The following is a 26,320-nucleotide window of genomic DNA, read 5'->3' on the forward strand; positions in this document are numbered from 1 at the left end:
ACAGTACCCTAAATGTGTGGTCCCCTCTGTGTTCATCCTTTCCCTTGTCATTTCAATTAGCATCTGCCACTGAAGAGCATGACAAATACCACTGTTCCACTGGTTGCTAGTGTATAACACTGGCAAGTGAAAGAACCCCATTTAGTAAGATACATATTGTAGTATCTAACATTAGCCTAGGCAAATTCAAGCAATGTTCTGGAAAACCTTCAGATTTGCCCCTTCCTTTTCATCACTTATGCCTGCAACTGTTTGCCCTCACATTTTACTTTTTATCTTTTCATGTTTGGCTTAAACCCACTCTGCCCTGTGGCTTGTTAATGGATCTTTAATTTTGAGCCTGAGATCATTAATCTGGCCTGGGCTTGCCTGTTGTCTTTCATAGTGCTCTCTCCAAAATTACCTCCAGGGCATCCTCTGCTTTCCTCTTCATTCCAGCTTTCTCATTCTTCTCCTTAGATTGCTCGTCAATCACTAGTTTGCCTTCTTCATCGCTACTGCCATCTGCATTTCCCTTCTTCTCCCCATCACCCTCTGGCTCTCCTTCCACCTCAGCATCTGCCTCTGTAGTGGATTTCTTTGCCGTAGTTGGCTGGGAGTGGAAGAGAAAGCAGTTGAAAATTAGGCAACCTATAAAGCCTTTGGTTAGCTTTTCTAACTCAAAATGTTGCACCATGAACACACAGGATGGAAAAATCAATGTTATACTTGCAGTCTTATTTCCTGGACTATGTCCTATAAGGCCCTTCCCCCCATGCCCTATTGTGACTCCTACTGAATCTCCTCTACTTTATCCTAGTAACAGACTACAATTTTCCCCTATTTTTTTCTTCAATAACTGACAACCACATAAAAATGAAATACCTGGTCCGCAGATTCAATTATTACAATATTTACAGAGAGATTTGACACTTCAGCTAATTGGATACCTTTCCTGCTTATGCACAACAGATTCATCCCAATAGCTGGGTCTCAATATCTATGTTCTCTGGGTGGAATGATCTCATTGTTTTAGGATATATTATTAGGACTAGATACGGTTAGTTTATAAAACTGCACAGTTTTATTGTTTATATGCTATTTTATTGTAAAAACACCTTGGTGCAATAGTAAATGACGATATATTAAGAAATTTATAGAAATAACATTTTTACCTTCTTAATGCTTGGCTACTATATATATTTTTACTATTTATTCTAATTTCAACAACATGCCAAACATATCACAACACTATTGTAATTCTTTTGCCATACAATATTACTTCAAATACCAATGAAATCCCAAACCTATAATTCCCCCCCCCCCCCCCAATCATCATACCATGGGAAGTCATGTCATTTCTACAAACTGCCATAAATCTAGCTAAGACGGCTATCAATTCTAATTACGATAAAAGGCATAAAAGGGTTGTACATATTCATAACCCAAGCTCCTCTCCGAGTATCTAGCCTCTAGATTTGGTGTCAATTTATTGGTGTTACAAAAGAAAAACTAGCCAAACAAGGAAGGCAAATTCCTGAGACAGTACGGATTAGCACTTAGTGTGCCCGCGTATCTCCCTATCCCACCTTCACGAACTGTCCAGATAAATTTATATACATCTTTTCTCTGTCTCTCACCAGGTTTCCTTCACTTTCAGCAACTTTCGAAGAAGACCTTTTCTTTTTGTTTGGCTGGGAAGAGAGGGAGCAGAATGTAGATTGTATGATTAGCTGTGATCGTATACATTTTCCTTCTGCGTCTATGCCACATGAGCTCCTGAATGGTGGAAGATAACTCCTACAAAATTACAATACCCCCCACTTTTCTTCATGACCCCAAATATACAAATTCCTGAAAAAAAAAATACGACGTTCCTTTCCCTCTTTCAATGAGAATCAGATGTCCTCCATCCCTTCCCTCCTCCCCCACTGACCAGAACGAAAATGGGAATGTGAACTTGCTACAGTCACTGTTTTGTTTCTTTTCCATGTCTAACATTTATACCCGGTGATGGTTATATACCTTTTCAATAAAGCTGAAAACATCACATTTCACACACAATTTGGTCAGTCAAGGAACTGCTTCTAGATTTATAGCACAAATTCCAAAAATACAGGATTTATTGGTCTTGGTTTCTGGATGGACTGCTCTCAATTACAGGGTGGATGTCTGCTATTCTGACAGAAACATTGCTTCTTTAAATACATGTGGTGGTAAGGAACATAAGACCACAAGGGTATTGTGACATGCTACATATCACCAGTGGTTCCCTACAGAGTCCCACAAATGGTTTAGCAGTATGGAGAAATTAGATCTTACCTGCTAACTTGCTTTCCTTTAGTCCCTCCGGACAGGCCCAGAAAGATACTGATGGGTTGTGCACTCCTTCCAGCAGGTGGAGATTGAGAATTCTGACTCGCATGAGAGCCAATAAGAGCCCAGGCTAGCTAAAGTAAAATCCAGAATTAACATAACAAAGCAGGAAAGAAAGGATGAGAAGTAACTTCTGTGCAACTGGTAAAGCCAAATAGACAACAGGTGAAACCTTACAGGCACTGTAAATATATCTACCTATCTATATTTATTGTAAAGACCAAGGGTAAGGCAAGTATGTGGTTTTTTGTTTTTAAATAATGACAGACTACAAATGCTCAAAGCAGCTCAATGCCCACAAAACTAATACACATTACATTGCTCTTAAAGTATCAGACAGAAATGAATGCCCCCCCCCAAAAAAAAAAAAAAATAATCACAGCACACGGAGGGTTCTGGGCTGGTCCAATCTGTAATGGTTAGAAAAAGGCGGCACTAAGAAGCACTCAGCCCACAATGCTGCTTGTCCTCTAGTAAGAGTGACTTTTTACCCCTTTTGGAATAGCTTTTCTGGATAGAAGGTAAGCAGATGCATCATCTCTCTTAGCCATCTTGAAATGGTAGGCTTAGACGCTTCTAAACCCTTGCGAGCGCCTCCAGTGAACAGAAAAGGACGACCCGATTGTCTAAAATCCTCCGTAGTCTGCAAATAATGCTTAAGGACTCATTAAGTTTTCACAAACTCCATTGTTCTTCTGTCCCTATATCTCCCCTCAGCCGTCTCTTCTCCAAGCTGAAGAGCCATAGACGCTTTAGCCTTTCCTCATTGGGAAGTTGTCCCATCCCATTTTCATTACCCTTCTCTGTACATTTTCTAATTCCAGTATATCTTTTTTGAGATGCGGCGACTAGAATTGAACACAATATTCGAGGTGTGGTCGCACCATGGACCGATACAAAAGCATTATAACGTCCTTGCTTTTGTTTTCCACTCCTTTCCTAATAATACCTAACATTCTATTTGCTTTCTTAGCCGCCGCAGCACACTGGCAAAACTACTGGTTCAAATGAAACCTGGACAAAACCTTAGGAAGAAAAGAAGGAACAGGGAGCAAAATTACCCATTCCTTAGAAAGCTATTAAAAAAAAAAAAAAAGTCAGGAAAACATCTAACTCCAACACTTGCCTAGCCAAGGCAATGGCAACTAACACCACCACTTTAAGCGTCAAATCTTTCAGAGAGCAAACCACCAAAGGTTCAAAAGGTGGCCTAGTAAGGGCTGAGAGAACTATATTGTGGTTCCAAGCAGGGAAAAAAAAATCGCTCTAGACAAAGCAACCTCGCACCTCGAAGGAAGCAAACAACATCTAGATGACTAGCCAAAGACTTCCCCTTTGATTCTACCTCGAAAACAAGACAATGCCAAAATCTGCACCTTAAGCGAAGCAACGGCCAAGCCTTTATCAAAACCTTCCTGTAAAAAACCTAAGATTTGGATCACCAATGCACGAAAAGGAGAAAAAGATGATCAGCACATCAATCCTCAAAAATACATCAAGTACAAATGTAATTCAGAGAAGCTGACCGACGTTGCGAACGAAGCATCTTAACTATGACTACTACTATTTATCATTTCTATAGTGCTACAAGGCATACACAGCGCTACCTCTCTTTGCTAACCGTGCCCTTTCAATAGCCAAGCCATAAGACAAAATCAAGTCAGATCTGGATGAACCAATGGCCCCTGAACTAGAAGGTCTAGAGAGTCCAGAAGATTTAGAGGGGAGTCGACTGTGAGATGTACAAAATCGGCATATCAAGGTCTGCAAGGCCAACTGGGTGCTACCAGAATTACTAGACCTGCGTGTCTCTCGATCCTTTGAATGAGCCGCCTTAAGAGGGGCCATGGAGGAAACATATAAAGAAGGAACAAAGGCCACGGCTGTAGAAGAGCATCTATGCCCTCTGCTTTGAAATCTTTCTGGCGACTGAAGATTCGAAGCACTTTGAAGTTGCGCGCTGTAGCCATCAGATATCCATAATTGGTAATCCTCACCGATTAACAATCGTCTGAAAAGCTGCTGCACTGAGCTCCCATTCTCCCGGGTCTAGTGCGTGACAACTGAGGAAGTCTGCCTGAACATTCGATGTCCCCGCTAAATGAGAAGCTGACATGTCCAAGAGATGAAGAGCCGCCCAAGATATGAGAACAGCCACTTCCTATTCTAGATAACGACTTCTTGTTCCTCCTTGATGATGCATGCCACTGCCATCGCATTGTCTGAGAACTCGAACAGGTCTGTGTTTGAGTAAATGACAGAATACCTCTAGAGCCAGACAAATTGCTCTTGTTTCCAAAAGATTGACTGAGGAGGACATCTCCTGGAACCAAAGACCCTGAGAAATATGTCCCAGAAAGTGAGCTCCCCAGCTCCCAAGACTGGCATCAGTTGTCACTATGACCCACTAAGGAGGGTCTAAGGAACTCCCTTGGCCAGATTTTGTGTCCGAAGCCACCAACCAAGACCACCTCGCTCTTGAGTCCTGAGAATCAATTTGGCAGTCAGAGAATCTGTCTGTGGAGACAAAAGGGCCTTCTGAAGAGGCCTCATATGTGATCTGGCCCAAGGAATTACCTTGACTGTCGCTGCCATGGATCTTAAGACCTGAAGATAATCTCTCGCACATGGTACCGGCTTGCAAAGAAGGGACTGTATCTGATCCAGACAATTCTGTTCTGAGGCAAAAATACTCGGCTTTGCATAGTGTCGAAGGAAACTTCAAGAAGTGAGAGTCTGAGACGGCACCAGACAACACGAGAGGGTTTACTACCCAACCAAGCCATTGAAGAAATTGAGCTACTCGCTCCATGACCTGCATTTTCCTGATATGATTTTCTTCTGTGTCCAGGTAAGGATGGACCAGAATGCCCTCTTTTCTGAGAGCCGCTGCTGCCGCCACCACCACCACCATTACCTTCGTAAAGGTACGAGGAGCCGTAGCAAGACCTAAAGGAAGATCTTGAAACTGTAAATGCTGGCCCAAAACTGCAAAACAAAAACCTTTGGTGCAAAGGGCGAATTAGATTATGCAGATAAGCCTCTGTCAAATCTAGAGCTGTCAGAAACACTCCTGATCGAACAACTACAATGACCAAACGCAGAGTTTCCATATGAAAACTGGTGACTTTGACCGCCTGAGATCCAAAATTAATCGAAAGGATCCCTCTTTCTTTGGAGCTACAAAGTAAATGGAATAGCGACCTGTTCTTATTTCTGAAGGAGGAACAGGACAGACTGCTCGTAAAGCAAGAAGCCTTTCCAGAGTGATCCTGACTGCTTCAGAATTTAGATGAGAACGACAAGGAGACTCTAGGAAAGCATCTGATAGCAGCCACACAAACTCTAAGGCTTACCCGTCGCGAATAACCTCAAGAACCTATTGATCAGAGGTAATTTGGGCCCACCTCAGATAAAACTGAGCTAACCAAGCTCCCAACTGGAAGAGGAGGTTGGGCCCAGAAGCCTTCATTGGGATGAACGAGCAGGGGACTGGAAGGAAGTACCTGTATCTCTACTTCTGCATCGGGCACCACTAAAGGATTGGAACCTTTGAAAATAGTGAGACTTTTGACGAGTAGCTACTCTGCCCGCCCGAAACAGATGAAAATCTCTGCCACATCCCCAACTGGAAAGAAGGTCGTGACTGGCCAGCCTAGGACGATCCTCAGGAAGACAAGGAACTTTAGTATCCCCTAGTCTTAACTAATTTATTCAACTCGTCACCAAAAAGAAAAGATCCTCGAAAGGGGAACTAAGTTTCGAATTAGAAGCCGCATCACCCAATTATCATCAAAGGCAATCAGGACAGGCTGCAATACCTACAGCCACAGACTTGGAAGAGGCCCTCAATAAATCATACAAGAAAGCTGAGTCCATCTCTTTGCCACTCAGCATTCACTAAGGAGAAGTCATCCAAAGACCTATCTAAAACTTGCTCGGACCACTGAAAACAAGTCCTGGCTACCAGAGAACTGCAGATAGCTGCCTAGACCGCCAGGTGCCAGGTTTAATGTAGAACAGACCAAAGCTATGAATTCCTGCAAATCCTCCTTATAAAAAATCAGTACTACAGAAGTCTTCACTAGGTAGGAGAGTGTGATACTGGATCTGCAGGAGCAGCTTCCTCCGAAAAACCTGTTTCTTCTACACCAAGGTCTTCCTTGCAGTAAGGCATTTCAGGACACAAATCCATGTCAGCATCTGCCTCTAAAGCCCAGGCAACCCTAGGTTGTTTGAGAGAGGATCTGATGCCCTCTGACCCCTCAAAAGGAAGCACTGGAGAGGGATCCAATTTATGCATTAAAAATGCTCTATACATTTGCAACACAAATTCAGGAGGAAAATCCTCTTGAAGTTCTCCTCCCTGTGACAACCCAGGCATCAAAGCAACCTCTGAGGACATTTCTGGAGCAAAGAAGAGAGCTCTGATGCAGTAGGCTGTGGCTGTAAAATGGCAGCGCTTCCTGCCAAAACCAGAGCCTGAGAATGAACAACTTATTGCACCAGAGAAGAAAGTGGAGCGCCCTATACACACCCCTGCCCAAACATGAGAAAAGAGCTCCCGAAAATGCAGGCGAGTTAAATACTGGCTACAATACAGATGCGGTAAGCCAGAAGCTGAGCTGCTTTGCTCGTTTGGCAGTTTTGTTTTTTTCTCACACCACAGAGGCAGTGCGGCTGTCTCTCCCTGTCCTCAGAACACCCTTCCCTCAAAGGGGCTAAGGTTAGTGTAGAAGGAAGACCCAATTATTCTTAAATTGCACTAATAAAAGAAGTTGGGAAATTGTGTGGGGAGGGACCTAGTCATCCGAGTGTGACACCCTGAGGCTGTAAGAGAACCCCCCCCCCCCCCACCCCGTGGGCCTCAGCCTCCTTTAGCAACAAAACTTGTTTGTTTTGTTTTTTTTAAACCGTGTTGCACAAAATAAGGTATAGGAGAAACAATATAGTTTTACTTTTAACCAAAAGGAATCAAAAATAGAAAGATACAGAATAATAAGAGACTGAAGGGCTCACCACCTTCCGCCTGCTGGAGACTGAGATCTTATTGTAGCTAGCTAGGGCTCTTATTGGCTCTCACGAAAGTCAGAATTCTCAGTCGCCAACTGCTGGAAGGAGTGCACAACTCATTAGTATCTTTTCTGGGCCAGTCTGGAGGGACGTCAAGGAATAACAGGTTTTCTATTTGTTTTACAAACCCATGCCATTTATGCTTCATGTTGCAATTAAAGAGTAGATAACACTCATCTACAGAACACCAACACAATGCAGTTGGGCTGCACCTTGCTCATGAGTCTCCTAGTGATATTTCATCGTGTGAATCACTTCCACATGCTCCTCTGGCTTCAAATGCACAGGCTATAACCACAGAGTTTAAAATATTTTCTGGAAGGTTAACACAGCTCTCTGGTGAATCTTCAAATATGCCCCTGCCACAAGCACCAGCGAGCAGACTTGATGGCCTATTTACTTACTGAAGAACAGAAATACTCCCAAAAGTCATTCTATGGGTGGAAAATTTATAGCTAGTGGTTAGGAAGAAAAACTGCATCTTCACTTTTGTGACACTGGTCTTCCATATTTATATATCTTTTCCTCCTCCCCCCAATTCACAGGTCAGCCTTCTACTTTCTCATCTACCTCTCCCTCTGGTGTACATGTTTAATAACTTTTGTCTCCCTCACCGGCTTTAATTCACTCTTAGAACCTCTTGAAGGCCTCCTGTGGACTGTCTGTAAACAGAAGGAGCAGAACAGATATGCAATATTAAATAAGAGAAAGCTTTTTCTGCACCACTGGTTAGGGCAGTCTTAATATGAGCCCATTTCTTGATCATCAGCAGGTCCCTAGACATTCAGTCATTCATATCACTGCCCAAATTACCATACTTAGGAGTAGCTTAATGGTTAGAGCAGCAGGCTGAGAACTACAGGAGCCTGGTTCAAACCCACTATAGTTTCTTATAATCTTGGCCAAGTCACTTAACCCTCACTTGGCCGCAAGTACAAATTCAGATTGTGAGCCTCTAGGGACAGAAAACTACCTACTCTATCTGAATGTATACTGCCCTGATAGCTTGAGTTTGCAGGCAGTACATCAGAAATTTAAAAATATATATGTGACCTGCTGAGCGAAAAGGTACGAAAAGTGGGGTTACAAACGAGAGATAAAGGCTATAAAAGTTTGGAGAAGTAAATTTGGGCAACTTTAATTTTTGAAAGTTTAGTGTAGAATGGGACTATGAATATGGTTTGTTATTCTACAACCTAAACACTGCAGGTACCTCAAGTGGGGCATGTGATTTCTGGGGAGAATTAAAGACATAATTAGTCCATACCTGAGGTTGAAATTTTGCAGGATTATGTAGTTGATCTCTCTCTTGTGGTATAAGTCAGTCACCTTTGGAACCTTTTCACTCTGAGTCATTATATCATGATCAACCAAATCAAATGCCGATGAGAGATCAAACTGAATAATAGCGTTTTGCCCCTTGCTCGACAAAGATTTACCCTAAGCAATCAGAGCCCCTTGTACTGTTTTAGTGCTATGATTCTTTCTAAATCCCAACTGAGAAACATGGAGAATATTATGAGTATCAATTATCCAACATATCTCTCTAATGTTCGCATAAACAGAGGAATAGAGGCAACTGGTCGATAGTTGTTAACAGAAAATAAATCGCCTCCTAAGATTTTTGGAATTGGGGTAAACACAATTTTCCCTCAAGAGGGTGGAAAATGCCTGAAAGCTAAACTAAAGTTAAACCATTCTGTGAGCCTATAAAGAAAAGATGGAGACATCTCTTTCATAACATAAGTAGGGACAACATATATAATATCTACACTTTCTCTTACCTTGCTTTTTCTTCCTAGTTAACATCAGTAGTCCCCACTAATACTACATACTCTGTACAAAGTTTACTCAGTATACCTGAATGTAACGCACCTTCAGCTACTACTGAAAAAGGTGTGAACGAAATCCCATATAATAAATAATTCGTAAAGTATTATCTGATAACTCTGTCAGGCTGCTGGACACCCTGAGGTTCTCACCTACAACTTTTGAAGTCGGGAATAAAAATATACATTTGAACATGATGCTCAAACCTTCAAAAATGAGAAACTAGCTAACATAGTAATTCATATCTGAGGCATTTATTGAGTACATACTTGGTTCTATAGACTTCTGATCTCTCTGCTCCACTCAGAAGGCCTGTATTAGGGCCTTAAGTGATGGAGCTGAACTTGTTTTTCTATCTGAATAATAGGCAGGAAGAAGTAGAATGCTTGGGGAAGGTGAAAAATAGCTACAAAGATAGTTCCTTGCTTGTTTAGGATGAAATGTCATATTCTGGCCATTTGGGATGTTGCATCAAATACTCTGATGTCAGGAATACTGTTTAACTAACAAAATTCAATCCAAAATTAAGTTTCCACAGAATCTCTCAAGTCTGTCATACTTGCATAACAGAAGTGAGTTGGTCACCGCTAATGAGTTAGCTGTGTGTTTTTTATTTTTTTTTTTAGAAATAAAGCTTCTAAGATAAGATCACAATTGCAGTTGAAGAATGCAATTAATATGTATGAATGGGGAAGTAATGAGGGGATCCCGGCAGATTGTGAATGGAATACTTTTACCCCTATGAAAGTTTTTGATACTCTAATTATTGACCAAGTGTGTAAAATTTCGTTGTTTGGATATTGTCCCTACTTATGTTATGAAAGAGATGTCGCCATCTTTTCTTTATAAGCTCACAGAATGGTTTAACTTTAGTTTAGCTTGCAGACATTTTCCACCCTCTTGGGGGAAAATTGTGTTTACCCTAATTCCAAAAAATCCTAGGAGCCGATTTATTTTCTGTTAACAACTATCAACCAGTTGCCTCTATCCCTCTGTTTATGCGAATATTAGAGAGATATGTTTAAAATTGTTGGATGATAAATTGATACTCATAATATTCTCCATGTCTCAGTTGGGATTTAGACAGAATCATAGTACTGCCCGGCTCTATCTTTATAACTCTAGTAGTTGGAACATAAGGACAGAGCCGGGCGGACTTCTATCTGTCCCAGAAACACCAAAGAAAGACCATGATCAAATATATAATTTCAAGCTCATTGTTGATTTAATCTTGAATTAAGAATGTGACTGTTGGGCAGACTGGACGGACCACTCAGGTCTTTATTTGCCATCACTTACTGTGTTACTGAAACAGTACAAGGGGCTCTGATTGCTTATGGCAAATCTTTGTTCAGCAAGGGGCAAAACGCTATTATTCAGTTCGCTCTCTCATTGGCATTTGATCTGGTCGATCATAATCCTTTGTTCTTTCATCTGAGTTGAGAGTAAGTGGGGTAGTGCTCTCTTGGTTTAGAGGCTTTTTGGCAGTACATAGTTATATGGTGAAAAGGGTAAATTGTTTTTCCACCAGTTAGAGGCCAGGTTGTGGAGTGCCTCAGGGATCTTCACTGTCTCCCACTTTGTTTAATCTGTTGCTCCAACCCTTGGGAATGGAGCTTGAGAGGCTAAAAATACCATTTTATATTTATGCAGTTGACATCACTTTATTGTTACCAACAGCTAAAGATTGGGCCACTATCTTGAATTAGATTACTACTAATTGTTTAAAACTAAATTAAGAAAAAACTAAGTTTCTATGGCTGGGACCAGAGTGTCTAAACTTTCAAATAGGAACAGATTCTTTAGTTTTTGAGATTTCTTTACGAATCTTAGGAGTTGAAGTGTATAGCTTATTGACCTTTTCAAATCACGTTAAACAGATTATACAAATCTCTCTCTTTACTATGCGTAAATTAAGAGTAATGTGAAAAAAGTTTTGATTTGCTGAATTTAGATGGCTGGTTCAAGCAATAGTTCTAAGCAGTTTGGATTACTGTAATAATTTATTTGTTGGCTATCTACGGAAATTAGTGAGCAGAATACTGCAGCACGTCTTATATTTTCAGTTTCTAGACTTGAATCTGCTACTCTGATTCTAAGGAACCTTCATTGGCTTCCGACTGAAGCCAGGGCTCAGTTTAAACTTTGCTCTTTTGTTTACAAATTATTAACTGGGTTAGCCCCTTTCTATCTTACTGAGGGGGGGTGCAAATTTGCTTTGTTCCAATTCCTCTTATTCTATGCGTAAATTGATGTTGCTACAGTTTCCTTCAATCAAACAGCTTAGATATAAATCTATATTCAATTCTTCTTTATATTAATCGGGCTATAGTACTTTAATCTTCCGCTTCTGGAAATTCGCACTCTCTTGAATTACTTAACCTTTAATTGTTAAAAACATGGATATTTGAGAAGTTTTTTTGGAATTTAATTTTATTGTAAACATTTATTGTAGTTCCTGGAAAGTTTTTGATCCAGTCTTTTATGTAATCTGCAACAAACTGGTCAGGTGTTTAAGATCTATTTGACCTAGAGGCGTATTTTCAAAGCACTTAGACTTAAAGTTACATAGTAACCTATGGAACTTTGTGTAAGTCTTAAGTGTTTTGAAAATGAGTCCCTAGTGACTTAACTTTAGTTTTTTATTAAAGCACCCTGGTTTAAGGCATTATATTGATGCAGAAAGGAATATAAATAACCACAGTCATAACTCAGTATGCTTATCAGTACCCTGCCTTGCTCTCAATTGCTTTCTCAAACCAAATTTGTTGCTCTCTCTCACCAGCTTTCCTGAACTTGAAGCATCTTTGGAAACAGACACTCTCCTTTTGGTTGACTGGAAACACAGAAAACAGAACACAAATGGTATGACAAAACTGTATAGACTGTGGTCCTGTAGAACTCCTTGACATCATGGTGAGTTTCTGCAGGACTCGCAGTCAATTAGTACCACCCAACCCTATGCTATAAAGGCTATGTACCATTAGTTCACCTCCCTCATCCCATCAAATGGTGATATACTTAAACACAAGGTTATGGTCCAAACTGCAGAAGACTGATACCTTGGGAATCCTGACCACAACGGAGCTTCCCAAACTGTGGGTCGGTACATTCAAATGGGGTTACAACCTTGGGGGGGGGGGGGGGGGTCGCGCTCTCAACAGGTGTATCATGCATGTTTTTTGTATGTGGGCATGAATGATTAGGTCTATCCTGTTTGAAATTAGTTCTTTGTATTTTGCAAACCGCTTTGACCTGGCTAAGATCAGACAGACATAGGAAGCAACTGCGTACCCTGGGGATTTGTAGTATGGAGTATCGCCATGACTTGGGATTCTGCCAGGTACTTGTGACCTGGCGGCCACTGTTTGGAAAACAGAATACTGGGCTAGATGGACCATTGGTCTGACCCAGTATGGCTACTCTTATGATCTAATTTTTAACAAATATTAAACAACTAGTAAAAAAGGCCCGTTTCTGTTTGAAAGGAAACGGGCGCTAGCAAGGTTTTCCTCTGAGCGTGTATGTTTAAGAGAGTGACTTTGTGAGAGAGGCTTCTGTTCCTGCTGCTGTGCATTCCCCGTGTTGTGCTGATTCACTGCTCCGCCCCTCTCCCTTCTACTGGCCAATCTGGTGTGGGTTGTGTGACGTCACTATTATCTACTACATGAGGGACACCACCTCCAGCGGAAACAATTGTTCCAGGCAGCCTCAGAATGTTGGAGGTGAGAATTATTATATAGGATTATTCTGCACCTCTGGGGGAAATTGCACAATTTTATTTTTCTGTGACCAAGAGGTCACGGTCACAAAGTCTGATAAGCACTGAATTACAATACATTACTATTTAATGTTCCAGCCTGTGGTCTCCACTTGAGAATTAAAGAAATTTCAGAGGATCACCACAAAGAGACATCTAAAATATTCAACTTTTTCTTACATTTTGAATTGTTCTCATAACGAGGACATTATAAAAGTCTATCTCCCAATACATCTGTATGCTACAGCAATAGCTAACAATTTGTGTCATATCAAACACCCTTTCACTAGCTAAGGTCTAGCTGTTTATGCTGGCTATTATAAAAGAAGAGTCATTTTATAAACTTTGAACCACCACCATTATCTGTTACGGGGAACCAACTGATAGCGTGGGGAGTAACATTACATGACTCCAGATCAACTCTGCCAGCTCTGGGTCCTGCCCTGCTTGTCTTTCTAAAAACCTTTTCCTCCCCTCTCTCACTCACTTAACACTACTCTTGGCAGTCTCCGATGGCGTGCTCCTGATTACAACTAGCTGGAAACAGAGTAAGGGTAAAAATGCAGACAGCATCTGTTAGGGCAGCAGTTCTGTGTTCACATGGGCAAATAAGCATAGTATATACTAAGATAGCCAGTCAGCAATACAGGGCAAGCCCCATCCCAGTTAATTCAGGAGGTCAAGACAAATGCAGAGCAACAGTACAAGCAACCCTTCTCCATACCATCAGTGTGACCGACACACTATTTTGCATTTGTATAAGATTTCCTACTCTATCATATCCGTGCAAATGTCACTGGACCCTGCAGGATATCAGTAATACTGCAAAATGGTAGAATGGTTGTTCTAACCTATGCCAGCTTACACTGGCACTCTGCCACCATGCTCAACTGGTCACTCGTCCACTCATCACCCACACTTACTCCATCTGGACTTTCCTCTTCTCCCTCAATAATGGCTTCCCATTCATCTAATTTCTATGGAATCACAGATTCTACATTTTCTCTCTATCTTTAAGTAATACCTACAAAATTCCCCCTACCACTTACCCTTCCCTGGTTCTAGATGTAGTCACATCTGCCATCTCCTACGCCACTGCCTTTTCCAATATTTGTAGTAAGGTGTCCTAAAACAACCCCTGCCCCATCAATGTATACAGCATGAACCCATTTTACCCTTTCATAATGATTTATCATGAGTTCACTTGCTCACTATAAAGTCACAAAATCTATGTCTCTCTGCTTCTTCCCTGCTTATTGTTTTCTGATCCCCTTCCCTATTATCAATGACTTTACAGTGAAGTAAAACAAAACTGTTTAACTGCTCTTCTCTGTGTGCAGTGAGATATACTTTTTTTTTTTTTTTACATTAGTTTCCCTGTACTAATTTGACACTAACTTTTTATACACATGGGTGAGGTAATCTAACAGAGCCGAGGATATGTTTACTTGCTTGAGCTAGAAAAGTCTACATGCAGCCATGTGTGCTATGTGATTTATCTTGCTGACCACTGAGAACACCAGGTACAGGTAAACAACTTCATTTTCTCCACTGACCAGCAGTGTGAAGTCTGTGACATGCAGGTGATGTCAAGCTAAGGGCTGTCTCGACGTCTGTTTCCATCTTCTCCTTGAAGCAACATGCTCAAAGGGTCCTTGGTGGAATGGACTTGAAGGAAAAATTAGGTCTTACCTGCTTATTTTCTTTCCTTTAGTCGCTCCAGACCATTCCCAATGAGTGGGCATGTGGCCTCCTACCAGCAGAAGGGGAAATTGAGAACTTACTGACTGTCCTATGCACCCCTTAGCCTCCTCACTATTTCCTTTTGACAAAGCTAAGTTGGAAACTGAACCACCACTGCAACCACAAACAGAACAGACCCTACAGAATACCACAGGGGAGAAGGGAAGAACCAAAAACTGTTTAAGACATGGCATCACCTGTCCGAGCAGCAAACAGTCAGGAATTCCTTCAACTCGCCCTTAGAAAAGGCTGTCCGAAGGATGTGAGACAGACAATATTTTCCTGTTTGTTTTTTTTTGTGTGGGTGTGAGAGAGAGACAGATTGTATCAGTCACCTGTACTGTACTTGATCCTTCTAAGCTCAAGTGACCACCGACAGAAATCTTCAGACAGGAGGGATTGGGAATGGTCTGGAGAGACTAAAGGGAAGAAAATTAGCAGGTAAGACCTAATTTCTTCTTCCTCGTCGTCTTGCTCCAGACCATTCCCAATGAGTGGGAAGTACCAAAGTAGTACTCAACGAGAGCAGAATGCCACCAACCCCCGGAAAAAACCAAGGCCTCAAAGTCCACCTCCTGGCGGGCCTGGAGATCCAACCAATAATGTTTAACAAAGGAGTGCAGCAATGACCAAGTTGCTGCCCTGCAATGTCAGAATCAACGAATGCTCAGCCCAGGACATTGACTGAGCTTACAGTACTGAAGGGAAGGGCTTGCCAGCGAGCAAGTACACTGATGAGATGGCATTATTTTATAGACCTCCCTTCAGCAGTCTTTACTCCAAGCTGAAGAGCTCTAGCCACTTTAGCCTTTCCTCACAGAGAAGTCATCCCATCCTCTATCATTTTTGTCGCCCATCTCTGTACCTTTTCTAATTCCACCATGTATTTTTTAAGATGCAGTGACCAGAACTGCACACAGTATTCGAGGTGCAGTCACACCATGGAGTAATATAAAGGCTTCACAGCATCCTCACTTTTGTTTTCCATTCCACCACCTGGACAGCAAGAAAAGCTGAAGAGGACGCATATGCATTCTGGCTGATGGGACCACCTCTATTGTGGCTGCCATAAACAACACCTGCAGGAAATCCCAAGCCGTTGGGGGCCCTGGACGAAGCAGGCATCTGACCTGCGATTGCAGCCTCTTGATCTGGTGGAGCAGGTACACCCTACACACTAAGGTGTTGAAGCAGACCCCCCCAAGTATTCCAAGGTCCAAGTTGGCTGAAGCTTGCCCTTGGTGGTATTGACTGCCCATCCAAAATGTATCAAGACCTCAAAAACCCATGAAGTGACCCAAACCAATCGTCCAGGTATGAGCGAACCAGCATACGAAGAAGGCCGTAACCAAAGTTCTGGGTGTGGCCAACCTGAAGGCGAGGTCCCAAAACCGCAGATACCAGACATGATTGCTGCCGGAGGACACGTTAACAGCAGTTAGCGTATCTGGTTTTAAAAAACGTTTTGGGCAAGTTGCTGGAGTAAAAGATGAGACGTGAGATGGACATGGGGGAAGCCACTACTTGCTCAGGGATTGGTAGCATGGAATGTTGCTAACTGGGTTTCTGCCAAGTACTTGCGACCTGGATTAGCCACTGTTGAAAGCAGGATACTGGGCTAGATGGATCATTGGTCTGAATCAGTATGGCTATTCTTATGTTCTTATGATCTGGATGGATGGGAATGTGAAAGTAGGCCTCAGAGATCCAAAGCTATAAGAAACTACTACCCCCCCCCCCCCCCACACACACACACACACATACGATTCACCACCACAATGACCGAACAGAGGGTTTCCACATGGAAGAGAGAAACTCGCAGCAACCGGCTGACCCCTTCGTAGTTCAAAATAAGTCAAGAACCACCCTCCATCTTGGGAACCACAAAAGAGATGGAATACCTGCCACAACCTCTCTCAGCCGGAGGAACCGGATCAATCACCCACAACAGAAGCAATCTGTTCAAGGTCTGCTGAACACAGTTCACTTTTGAAGCTGCCTTGCAGGGTGAGAACAAATTGATCCTGCAGGGTTTGGGGGAATTCCAGAAGATACCCGAACTGAATGACGTCCAGCACCCAACAGTAAGATGTGATATGGGTCCAGTTCCAGAAGAGATGTAAGCGCCCTTCTATGGAAAGGTCTGGAGCCTGGACTCGCAAAACCTCATTTTGCTGAACAGGTGGGGCCGGCTGATCCCCGACCACCATCTTTGGCCTCCTTGGTGTCCACCACTAAAGGCCAGAAAAGCCCGAGATCTGGACTAGAACTGACCTTGGCGAGACCTTCTGGAATCGAAGCCTGGTCCTGAAAGGAGTCCCAGGCCCCAGAACATGAGCGGTTCTCAGGCAACCGCACCACTTTAGACTCCCCCAAATCATTCACCAACTTCTCCAGGTCTTCGCCAAACAAGGTAGTGCCCCTGAAGGGCAGCTGACTGAGGTGCGTCTTGGAGGTCAAGTCCTCAGTCCAGTACCTCAATCAAAGAGCTTGACACTCGTCACAGACACCCAAGGATTTTGTTGAAGCGCAAATCAAATCATATGTGGTATCCGCCAAGGCGGCTGCCCCCATCTACAAATTAGCCAGATTGTCAGCTGACACCTGGATCATCAGGAAGATTCTCTGCCCAACGGAAAAAGGAACGAGTCATGTATCTGCCACAGATGGCTGCTGCAGAGCCAAGACCGCAACCTCAAACAAGCACTTGAGAAGAGCCTCCATTCGGCAATCCTGAGGATCCTTGAGGGTGACCCTGCCCTCTACCTGCACTGCTATTTTCCTAGGCAAGGCAGTGACCAAGGCATCCACCTTAGGCAGTTGAAGACGCTCCATGTCCTTGGCAGGCAGCCGATACAAGGGAGCCATGCCCCTCGTTGCCCACAGTGGAGCATCTGGTCGCCACCACTAAGAGTCAACCAGCTCAGAGGTCTTCATTCAAGGGGGGGGGGGGGCCGCGGTAGCTTGCACAAACCCACAAGAGGGGATCCCCCTTACAAGGAACCGCAGATTGGTCCTCATCCAAACCCCAAAAGATAAGGGATCTGAGTAGTCAACCAGGGCAATTACTGCCGGCGAAAGAGCCGGACTATGAAAGAATGCTCACCTAGCGGAAAGTCTGACTCAGGCTGCATGTCTTCTATGCCCCAGTCATCCTCCTCTGTAACCTCTCTCTCCAAAAGGAGGAGAGGAAGCCCCAACCAGATCCTGAGCCCCAGGCCCTGCCCCCTCAGGGGCTTAGGGGCCAAAGGAAAGTCAAGGACCTAAGATTCCCCCTGAATCCTGGGACAGCATGTCAGAGCTCTGCTGCTTTAAGCAATATTGGTGGAGGAGCAGAAATAATTACGAAGAGAAGCCAGGAGGTTCCAAGGCCTCCTTACAGCACAATACAGGGGGGCCCTCTGCTGAGAAGCAACCTGCTACTCCCTTGTTCCACACCTCTGTGGTGCCTGGAAGCAGCAGCGCCTCAGAGGTGGCGTGATCCACTAGGGAGTCCTCCTCCTGCCTCACCATCCAGACCCGCAGGACCTGCCCAGGTTGACGCCTCATCTACAGACACCGCCTCTTGCAAATGTGGCAGAAGCGGGAGACAACACACGCTGGGGCTGACAGACCACACAATAGCGCTCTTTCAAAGTGGGAGCGGCCATGAGAAAAGGCACTGGAAACAAGAGCACTAAACCCTCTGCACCAAATCACAGCCTAACTCGGCACCCCGAGCAGGAACTGGAGCTCAGAAAAGTTTCCGCTGACTGTGCAGTGTGCAATGGGGGTTTTTCTTTTGTTTTCTTTTTAAATGCTAGTGGTTGCTCTATTCCCGCCCTGGGAAGCCTGCAAAGACTTCTCTCTGGAAGTCAGGACAGGGGGCGGAGGCACACTGATCACATGAGTCAAGGAGGGTGAATGAAGGGGGGAAAGGACCCGCAGTGTGGAGTATGCACCCACCAAGGCTCACTCGATGGAGAAACAGCAAAAATCGGAGCCCTACCGTAACAGGCAGTCAAGTACCCCGGTAAGGAAGCTGTGCACAGGGTGAATGAGCTCACACTGAAAATAATTCCATGTGCTATCTGTGCTCTGTTGCGCTTACATGCAATACAGACTCTGCTATATGTATGTATGTATGTATGTAAACAATTTTTATTTTTTTTTTACACAGAAGCATGTTACCAACTACAAAAGAAAGAACAGCTTCCAAACACTGTTGGTTCCCAGGTTGTGCCCAGATTGTGTAGATACTGAATTAGGAATTCCTACTCCTCCTTCCTATTCTTTTTTTTTTTTTAAGAATTAGGAGAAAATTAAGCAAAAAGGGAGAACAAAGCTGCATAGGCACCTACGTACCATCTCCTAAGGAAACTGAGAAATACAGAGGAGGTTCAGGGCCACACAGGACTATATACAGTGATCTCTCAGTAAGTTCTCAGTCTACCCATATGCTGGTAAGGCACATACTCACTCGTTGGGAATGGTCTAGACTAGAAAGACAAGGAACAAAACATGGTCAAAGCACTAAAAAGATGTCTTAGGACTGACTGATCAAACTACTGACAGAGCAAGAGTTGGTATCTAATCAGTAATGAGAAATGCGTGGTCCCAAGCTCACGCAGCTGCTCTACAATGGAGGCAGAGCTAAGGCAAACTATAAATGCTGCCGTGGCTCTTATAAGGCCGCCTTCTACAATTTAATTTAATATAAGCAATTACATTCCATTTTACCATTAAGTTTAAGGGATTCTCCTACAATAAAATCAAACATATAAATGAGACGTGACCGACTCACCTGCAAATGCGCAGTAGAGTCCGAACGTTCAGAGCAACAGTCTAGAGGTGCGGCGACTCCGCCCCGAACACCTGGCGAGTTCCACTCCCCCTCCCTCTGAAGTTTAGACGTCATCCAAATGCGGGGCGACTCCGCGAGGATGGTGTGAGGGGAGGAGCCATGGCGGCGCTGACGACTGACGTTTCACCCCAAGAGGCTTGGCCCCGGACGCCCACGTGACTCGCCTTCCTCGCCTCTGATTTGCAGAGCCCTAAGGAGAGGAGCCATGGCGGCAGTGACGACTGACGTTTCACCCCAAGAGGCGTGGCCCCAGACGCGGAAATCGAGTGCCGGCGGTTTGGGGAGAAGGACATGGGGGGAGGGTAGAGGAGAGATCAGGGTTACTGGACATGGGGGGGAAGCCAGGGGAGAGAGGAGGGCTGCTGGACATGGGGGGGGGGAGGGCAGGGGAGAGAGCAGAGTTGTTGGTGGTGGGGTGGGGTGGGGTGAGGGGGGGGGCCATAGGAAAAACAAAAACTAGCCCGTTGTTACGGGCTTAACGGCTAGTATACCATAATGAACAAAGAATGGCATAGTTAATGAGGTAAATAAGTATGAAGTAACATTAAGGGTGCACCAAAGCTGTCCATAAACTGTCATATGACACAGTTCTTTGGGCTAGGAATTCCACAATTTAAGACCGACCCCTTCCTGAAATAGTTTTCTTTTTCACTCTCTCTAGTTTCCTGCAAACAAAAGTGCTTTGCAGCTAGCAGCAGAACTATTCGGACACTATATGCTAAACACAACTGATGTGGAACATACAGTACAGCAATACAAACTCAAATAATCTGTCCCCAGACAATGCAAAATCTTAAATACAAACAGCAAACGCTTAAAGAAATCTGTACCTGTAGAGGAAGCCAGTGCACTTGTCTAAAATGTGTCACACCCTGATTTCCTCTCCCTTGCATTAGCTTAGCCAAATTTTGTAGTACCTGTTGAACTGTGTGTCTGGAAGACCCAATAAGATATTACAATAGCTCAAAGCTGATCAGGATGACAGACTGCACAAACATCTGTTGTGCTACCTACACTATTCTCACCTCAAGGTATGCCCTGATTTGGCAGACTAGTCAAATTGTAAAGTATTTTCCTCACCATAGCAGCAATCTGATACTCCAGTGAGCCTGGAATTCATAAACACACTGATTATTTTTTGACTCAATTTAGGGGAATACTAATACATGCTAGAACAAATTTAATCAGAAGTAGAGTCCTGCATTTTGTCATCCTACTCACATTTAGGGCCTGATTTTATAACAAGCTGTCTATATGAGAAGCCCAAATGCACCTACCTTGGGTGAATCTCCTACCAAGCTCAGCAGTGGATGGCAGTGTCCCTGAGCTGTTACCACCTACATCTCCCACATATTTTTTACACATGCATGAAAACTGAGCATGTACAACATACTGTCAACAGAATCTGCCCAGGGACACTGCTGTCAACTGCAAAGCTTGGTAAATGTTCTGGCTATGGAGATTCCCTGCCAGCCATTGCAAGGGAGCGTGGCTGCTTGCTGCTGGGTGGGTCTGAGCTTGAAGTGGGTGATCCCTGCCAACCCATGGCTATGCCACTGCTCGTATTTAGACTGGTTATTACGGTAAAAACAGACAATATTAAAGACTATTTTATCTATAGAATATGCCGAGGCACCAATGGTGAAGGAAAAATTAGTTATTACCTGATAATTTTCTTTCCATTAGTCCCAACAGATCAATCCAGAGACTGGTGGTTATATCCCTCTGCCAGCAGGTGGAGATAGAGAGAACTTCTGAGGCTCTATATGTGGTCATGTGTCACCATTCCAACCTCAGTATTATCCACATCAAAGCCATGAAGACGTCCAACTCCCAATAGAGAGCTATTCTCCTGTTTATCAATAATTTCAGGACATCCTGCTACCGCAATGGCAGGAGGAACTCATGCAGCTCAAAGCAAATAAGGAAATTGCTCCAATCATCTATAACAAACCAGCAAACTGGAACTCCAAACCTGAAAACAACAACCAACATAACAGAGACACAAACTTCCAGGGAGGGCCTCTGGATTGATCTGTCGGGACTAATGGAAAGAAAATTATCAGGTAATAACTAATTTTTCCTTCCATAGCGTCCCACAGATGTACCCAAGCAGTTCTTACATAGGGTGGGACCCAGTGATCCCAGTTTGCAGGACCGAAGCTCCGAAAGCAGCATCAGACCTGGCTGCCACGTCCCATCTATAGTGTTTGGAAAAAGTATGTATTGAGGACCAGGTGGCCAATCTACAAATCTCATCCAATGAAACCGACCTAGCCTCTGCTACCGAAGTTGCCTGCGCCCTAGTAGAATGAGCCCGAATTTGAGCCGGTGGTTCCTTACTGAATGCGATGTACGCTGAGGCAATAGCTTCCTTCAACCAACAAGCTACCGTCACCTTAGACGCTTGCTGCCCCTTCCTGGGCCCTGCAAAAAGAACAAAGAGATGATCCGAACACCGAAAGTCATTCGTCAACTCCAAATATTTAATAGCCTGTCTCACACCCAGACACCGGAGAGCACAAAACTCCGCCGGATGATCCTCTCTACGAAAAGAGGGAAGACAGCTGCTGACTCGTATGAAAACGCGAAACCACCTTGGGCAAAAAAGATGGTACCGTACGCAGAGACACCCCTGCCTCCGTAAAACAAAGAAACGGTTCTCTACAGGATAAGCCTGAATCTCGGAAACCCTCCGTGCTGAAGAAATAGCCACCAAAAACACTGTCTTCAAAGTCAAATCCTTAACCGACAACCGAGACAACGGCTCAAAGGGAGGCTTCTGCAACGCTTTCAGCACCAGATTCAAATTCCATGACGGAAACACTGGAGTTCGCGGAGGGTGCAAACGATTAAACCCCCCCTCCCCCCCTGCAAAAAACGAACAACGTCCGGATGAGAGGCTAAGGAAGAGCCTCGTATACGGCCCCTAAAACACGCCAAGGCTGCCATTTGCACCTAAGGAGCTCAACGACAGACATTTCTCCAGACCATCCTGCAAAAAAGCCAATACCGCAGAAACCGGCACTGAAACAGCTGACTGACCTCCCGCTGCCCACCAAGCCTCAAAGGTCCTCCATACCCTAGCATATGCAGCTGAAGTGGAATGCTTCCTAACCCGCAACATAGTGGCAATCACTTTCTCCGGATAACTTTTCCGTCTCAACTTTGCCCTTTCAATAGCCAGGCCAAATGGGGAGGGATCCTGACGCAACAGTCCCCGACGAACTGGTAGACGTAACGGTGCGCCTACTCGAAGGCGCACCAGATCCGCATACCACGGACGCCTGGGCCAATCCATACCCACAAATACCACTTGACCTAGAATCGTCGCTACTCGACCCAAAATCCTGCCTATCATAGGCCACGGTGGAAACACATACAGAAGGACTGCTAGAGGCCACGGCTGCAGAAGAGCATCGATCCCCCGAGACTGAGGGTCTCTGCCGTGGCTGAAAAACTCCTCCACTTTGGCATTGCCTTTCCGTGCCATCAAATCCATCGCCGGAACATCCCACCGGCTCGTGATCAATGAGAACGCCTGATCGGAGAGCTCCCATTCACCCGGATCCAAAGTATGACGACTCAGGAAATCCGCTTCGGTGTCCAGTGTCCCCGCAATGTGTGCCGCTGAGAGCTGCGTCAAGTGGGATTCCGCCCAGCGGCATAGCCGCCTCACCTCCTCGTCCAGATGAGCACTCCTGGTGCCCCCCTGACAGCTGACATAGGCCACCGCCGTCGCATTGTTGGAGAGGACACGAACCGATTTCCCGCCAGGTCTGCTTGAAAGGCCTGTAAAGCTAGACACACTGCTCTGAGCTCCAATCGATTGATGGACCAAGATGCCTCCTTCTGGGACCAGGGCCCCTGTGCCGTAAAACCCTGACAATGGGTCCCCTAGCCTGACATCCGTCGTCACCACCACCCAGTCCGGCACCGCCAGGGGCATCCCCAGACTCAACTTGCTGTACCGGAGCCACCAACATATTTCCATCCTGAACCTCGGCTCCCAAGACAACCGAACCGAGTAATCCTCCGATATCGGAGACAATCGACTCAACAGGGATCTCTGCAGAGGCCTCATGTGGCCCCTGGCCCACGGAACCACTTCCAGTGTCGCCGCCAGGGATCCCAGGTCGTGGGTGCAGGGCTGCGCAGAAGACTCTGTACCTGCGCCTGCAACTTCAATCTCCTGTTGTCTGGCAAGAAGACTCTGCTCACACGGGTGTCAAATAACACCCCTAGATACTCCAAGGACTGAGACGGAACCAAATGACTCTTCCCCAAGTTGACAATCCAGCCCAAAGACCGCAGCAGACCGACCGCCTTGTCTGTCGCTCGCACGCTGTCCTGAAAGGATGGAGCCCGTATTAACCAGTCGTCGAGATAAGGATGCACTCGCACCCCTTCCTGCTGCAGAAACGCTGCGACTACAACCATAATCTTGGAAAACGTCCGCGGAGTCGGCGCCAACCCAAAGGGAAGCGCCTGGAACTGAAAGTGGCGCCCCAGAACCACAAACCGAAGAAAACGGTGATGAGGCGGCCAAATGGGAATGTGCAAGTACGCCTCTTTGAGATCGAGAGAAGTAAGAAACTCTCCAAGCTGCACTGCTGCTATCACGGTCCGCAAAGTTTCCATGCGAAAATGACGCACTCGCAGCACCTTGTTTACTCCCTTGAGATCGAGAACAGGACGAAAGGAGCCCCCTTTCTTTGGCACTACGAAATAGATGGAATAACGTATCTCTGACCGCCCTTCTTTTTCTTAGAGATTTGCAAGGAGATTCCACGAAAACATCTGATAGACTTCGAACAAACTTGAGTTTGTAACCGTCCTGGATTACCTCCAACACCCACTCGTCTGAAGTTACCCTGGCTCACTCTCCCAGAAAAAGGGACAGCCGCCCCCTATTGACTCTGGAAGATGGACCAAGGCCCCATCATTGGGCACGAGCTCCCTTGGAGAATTCAGAGGCTATGCCGCCAGAGCCGCGCTCCCCCGAAACGGCTGCTGCTTCTGCGGAAAATGGGGCTTAGAGAAGGCCCCTGTCCGTCCCGGGTGATAGCGCCGTATTATCACGAAACCTGGCTCGAGTGGTGCCCGTTCGAGCAGAAGACCTAGGCCTATCCTCTGGCAACCGAAGGCCCTTAGAGTCTCCCAGATCCTTAACAATCTTGTCCAATTCCTCGCCAAACAGAAGCTTGTCCCTAAAGGGCAAACGAGCCAGATGAGACTTAGAAGCCGTATCCGCAGACCATTGACGAAGCCACAACCAACAGCGAGCCACCACAGAAAGGGCTACCCCCTTGGCCGATGCCCGAAGAACGTCATACAGCAGGTCCCCCAGACACGCGAGGCCCGCCTCAAGCAACGGCAAGTTCGCCACCAGCTCTTCCGTGGACGCCGCCTTCTGCACCCAAGACAGACAAGCCCTGGCAACATAGGATCCGCAGACTGATCCTGCATGGATAACGCTGCCACATCGAAGGAAGCTTTTAAGGCTCTAACTTCCTATCCTGCGGATCCTTAAGCACCATGCCACCCTCTACTGGCAATGTAGTCCGCTTAGTGACTGCTGTGATCAACGAATCCACCGTGGGCAAATGCAAATCTTCCTGCTCACTTTCTGGAAGCGGGTATAACCGCGTCATGGCTCTCGCGACTCTCAAGCCTACCTCCGGATGGTCCCATTGGGCCGCGATAAGTACCTTCATAGCTTCATGAATATGAAAGGTACGGGCCGGTCGTTTAATTCCCGACATAATAGAAGGGGCTGCTGAGAAGGGACTACCCTCCGGAGGCGAGATATTCAAAATCTCCAAGGCTTTAACAATGAGATTCGCCAACTCTTCCTGGCGAAACAATCGTGCCGCAGTAGGGTCACCACACTCCTCAGACGGCAAATCCCCGTCCTCAAGCAACTCCGACCGGGTTAGTTGGGATGTTACTGACAACTGACCATCATCTACCTCCGACCCCCACAACTGATCCAAAATCGACCACCTGAGGTCTCTTAAAGCTAGCGGAAGGAGCAATGGAGGAATCTTCTGGAGAGGCCCCCAGTGACCCTTCAGTCGCAAGGCCCCCTCCAGAGCGTTTGAGTAAAAATGCTCTGTGCAGCAAAAGTAGAAATTCTGGTGAAAAAGGGATCTCAGAGTGTTCAGAGCCATTCTCCTGCAACGTCTCAGCCAGAACAGGCGCTGAAAGCTGAGAGGAGGGAATAGAAGGCTCCGAAGTTGGCCTCCCCTCCCGATCCAAAATGGCACCCGTGAAAACGGCGCGATGAGACTCAGCACAGGAAAAACGGTGAACCATATCAATTTCTTTCTCCGCTGCCCCAGTCCCTGCCGATTCTAACACCGCGGCCCCAACTGATCGCAAATCAGCTGATTTCCGAGACCGTGCTCCCGAAGCAGCAAGAGATGCCGGCTTCCCTTTTAAAGGCGTAATGGCACCAAAATCATCCGCCGGTGGGCGGGAAATGGACCACTCCAAGGCACCAAGCAACGGGACTGACTGCCCCCGTTCTGGCCGATCCTGCCCTGCTGCCGATCCGTCCTGTCCCGGAGAAGCCCAAGAGCAGGACTAGCAAGCTCCCGACGCTGCTCTCCGATTTCCACACCGGGAGCAACGCTTCACTGATGGGGCTGCCATATGCCCTGCTGACAAGAGGCAGCAGCGAAACAGGCTAAAAGCCTGTCCCTTAGCAATAT

The 26,320-nt window shown here is 45.4% G+C and overlaps 1 protein-coding gene across 6 annotated transcripts in view; it reads right to left on the reverse strand.

The window, feature by feature from the left end:
- Positions 1-26,320, reverse strand: part of HDGF (heparin binding growth factor) — a 303,843-nt gene that overhangs the window by 21,136 nt on the left and 256,387 nt on the right. For all 6 annotated transcript variants that reach the window (XM_030187055.1, XM_030187054.1, XM_030187051.1 and 3 more), the window contains 2 exons: positions 1,569-1,673; positions 404-592 (listed from right to left, as the gene is read on the reverse strand). In XM_030187055.1, coding sequence (XP_030042915.1) covers positions 404-592; positions 1,569-1,673 — 294 coding nt within the window. The remainder of the gene's footprint in view (positions 1-403; positions 593-1,568; positions 1,674-26,320) is intronic.

Source organism: Microcaecilia unicolor, chromosome 14 (assembly GCF_901765095.1).
Source record: "Microcaecilia unicolor chromosome 14, aMicUni1.1, whole genome shotgun sequence".
Classification (NCBI taxonomy): Eukaryota; Metazoa; Chordata; class Amphibia; order Gymnophiona; family Siphonopidae; genus Microcaecilia; species Microcaecilia unicolor.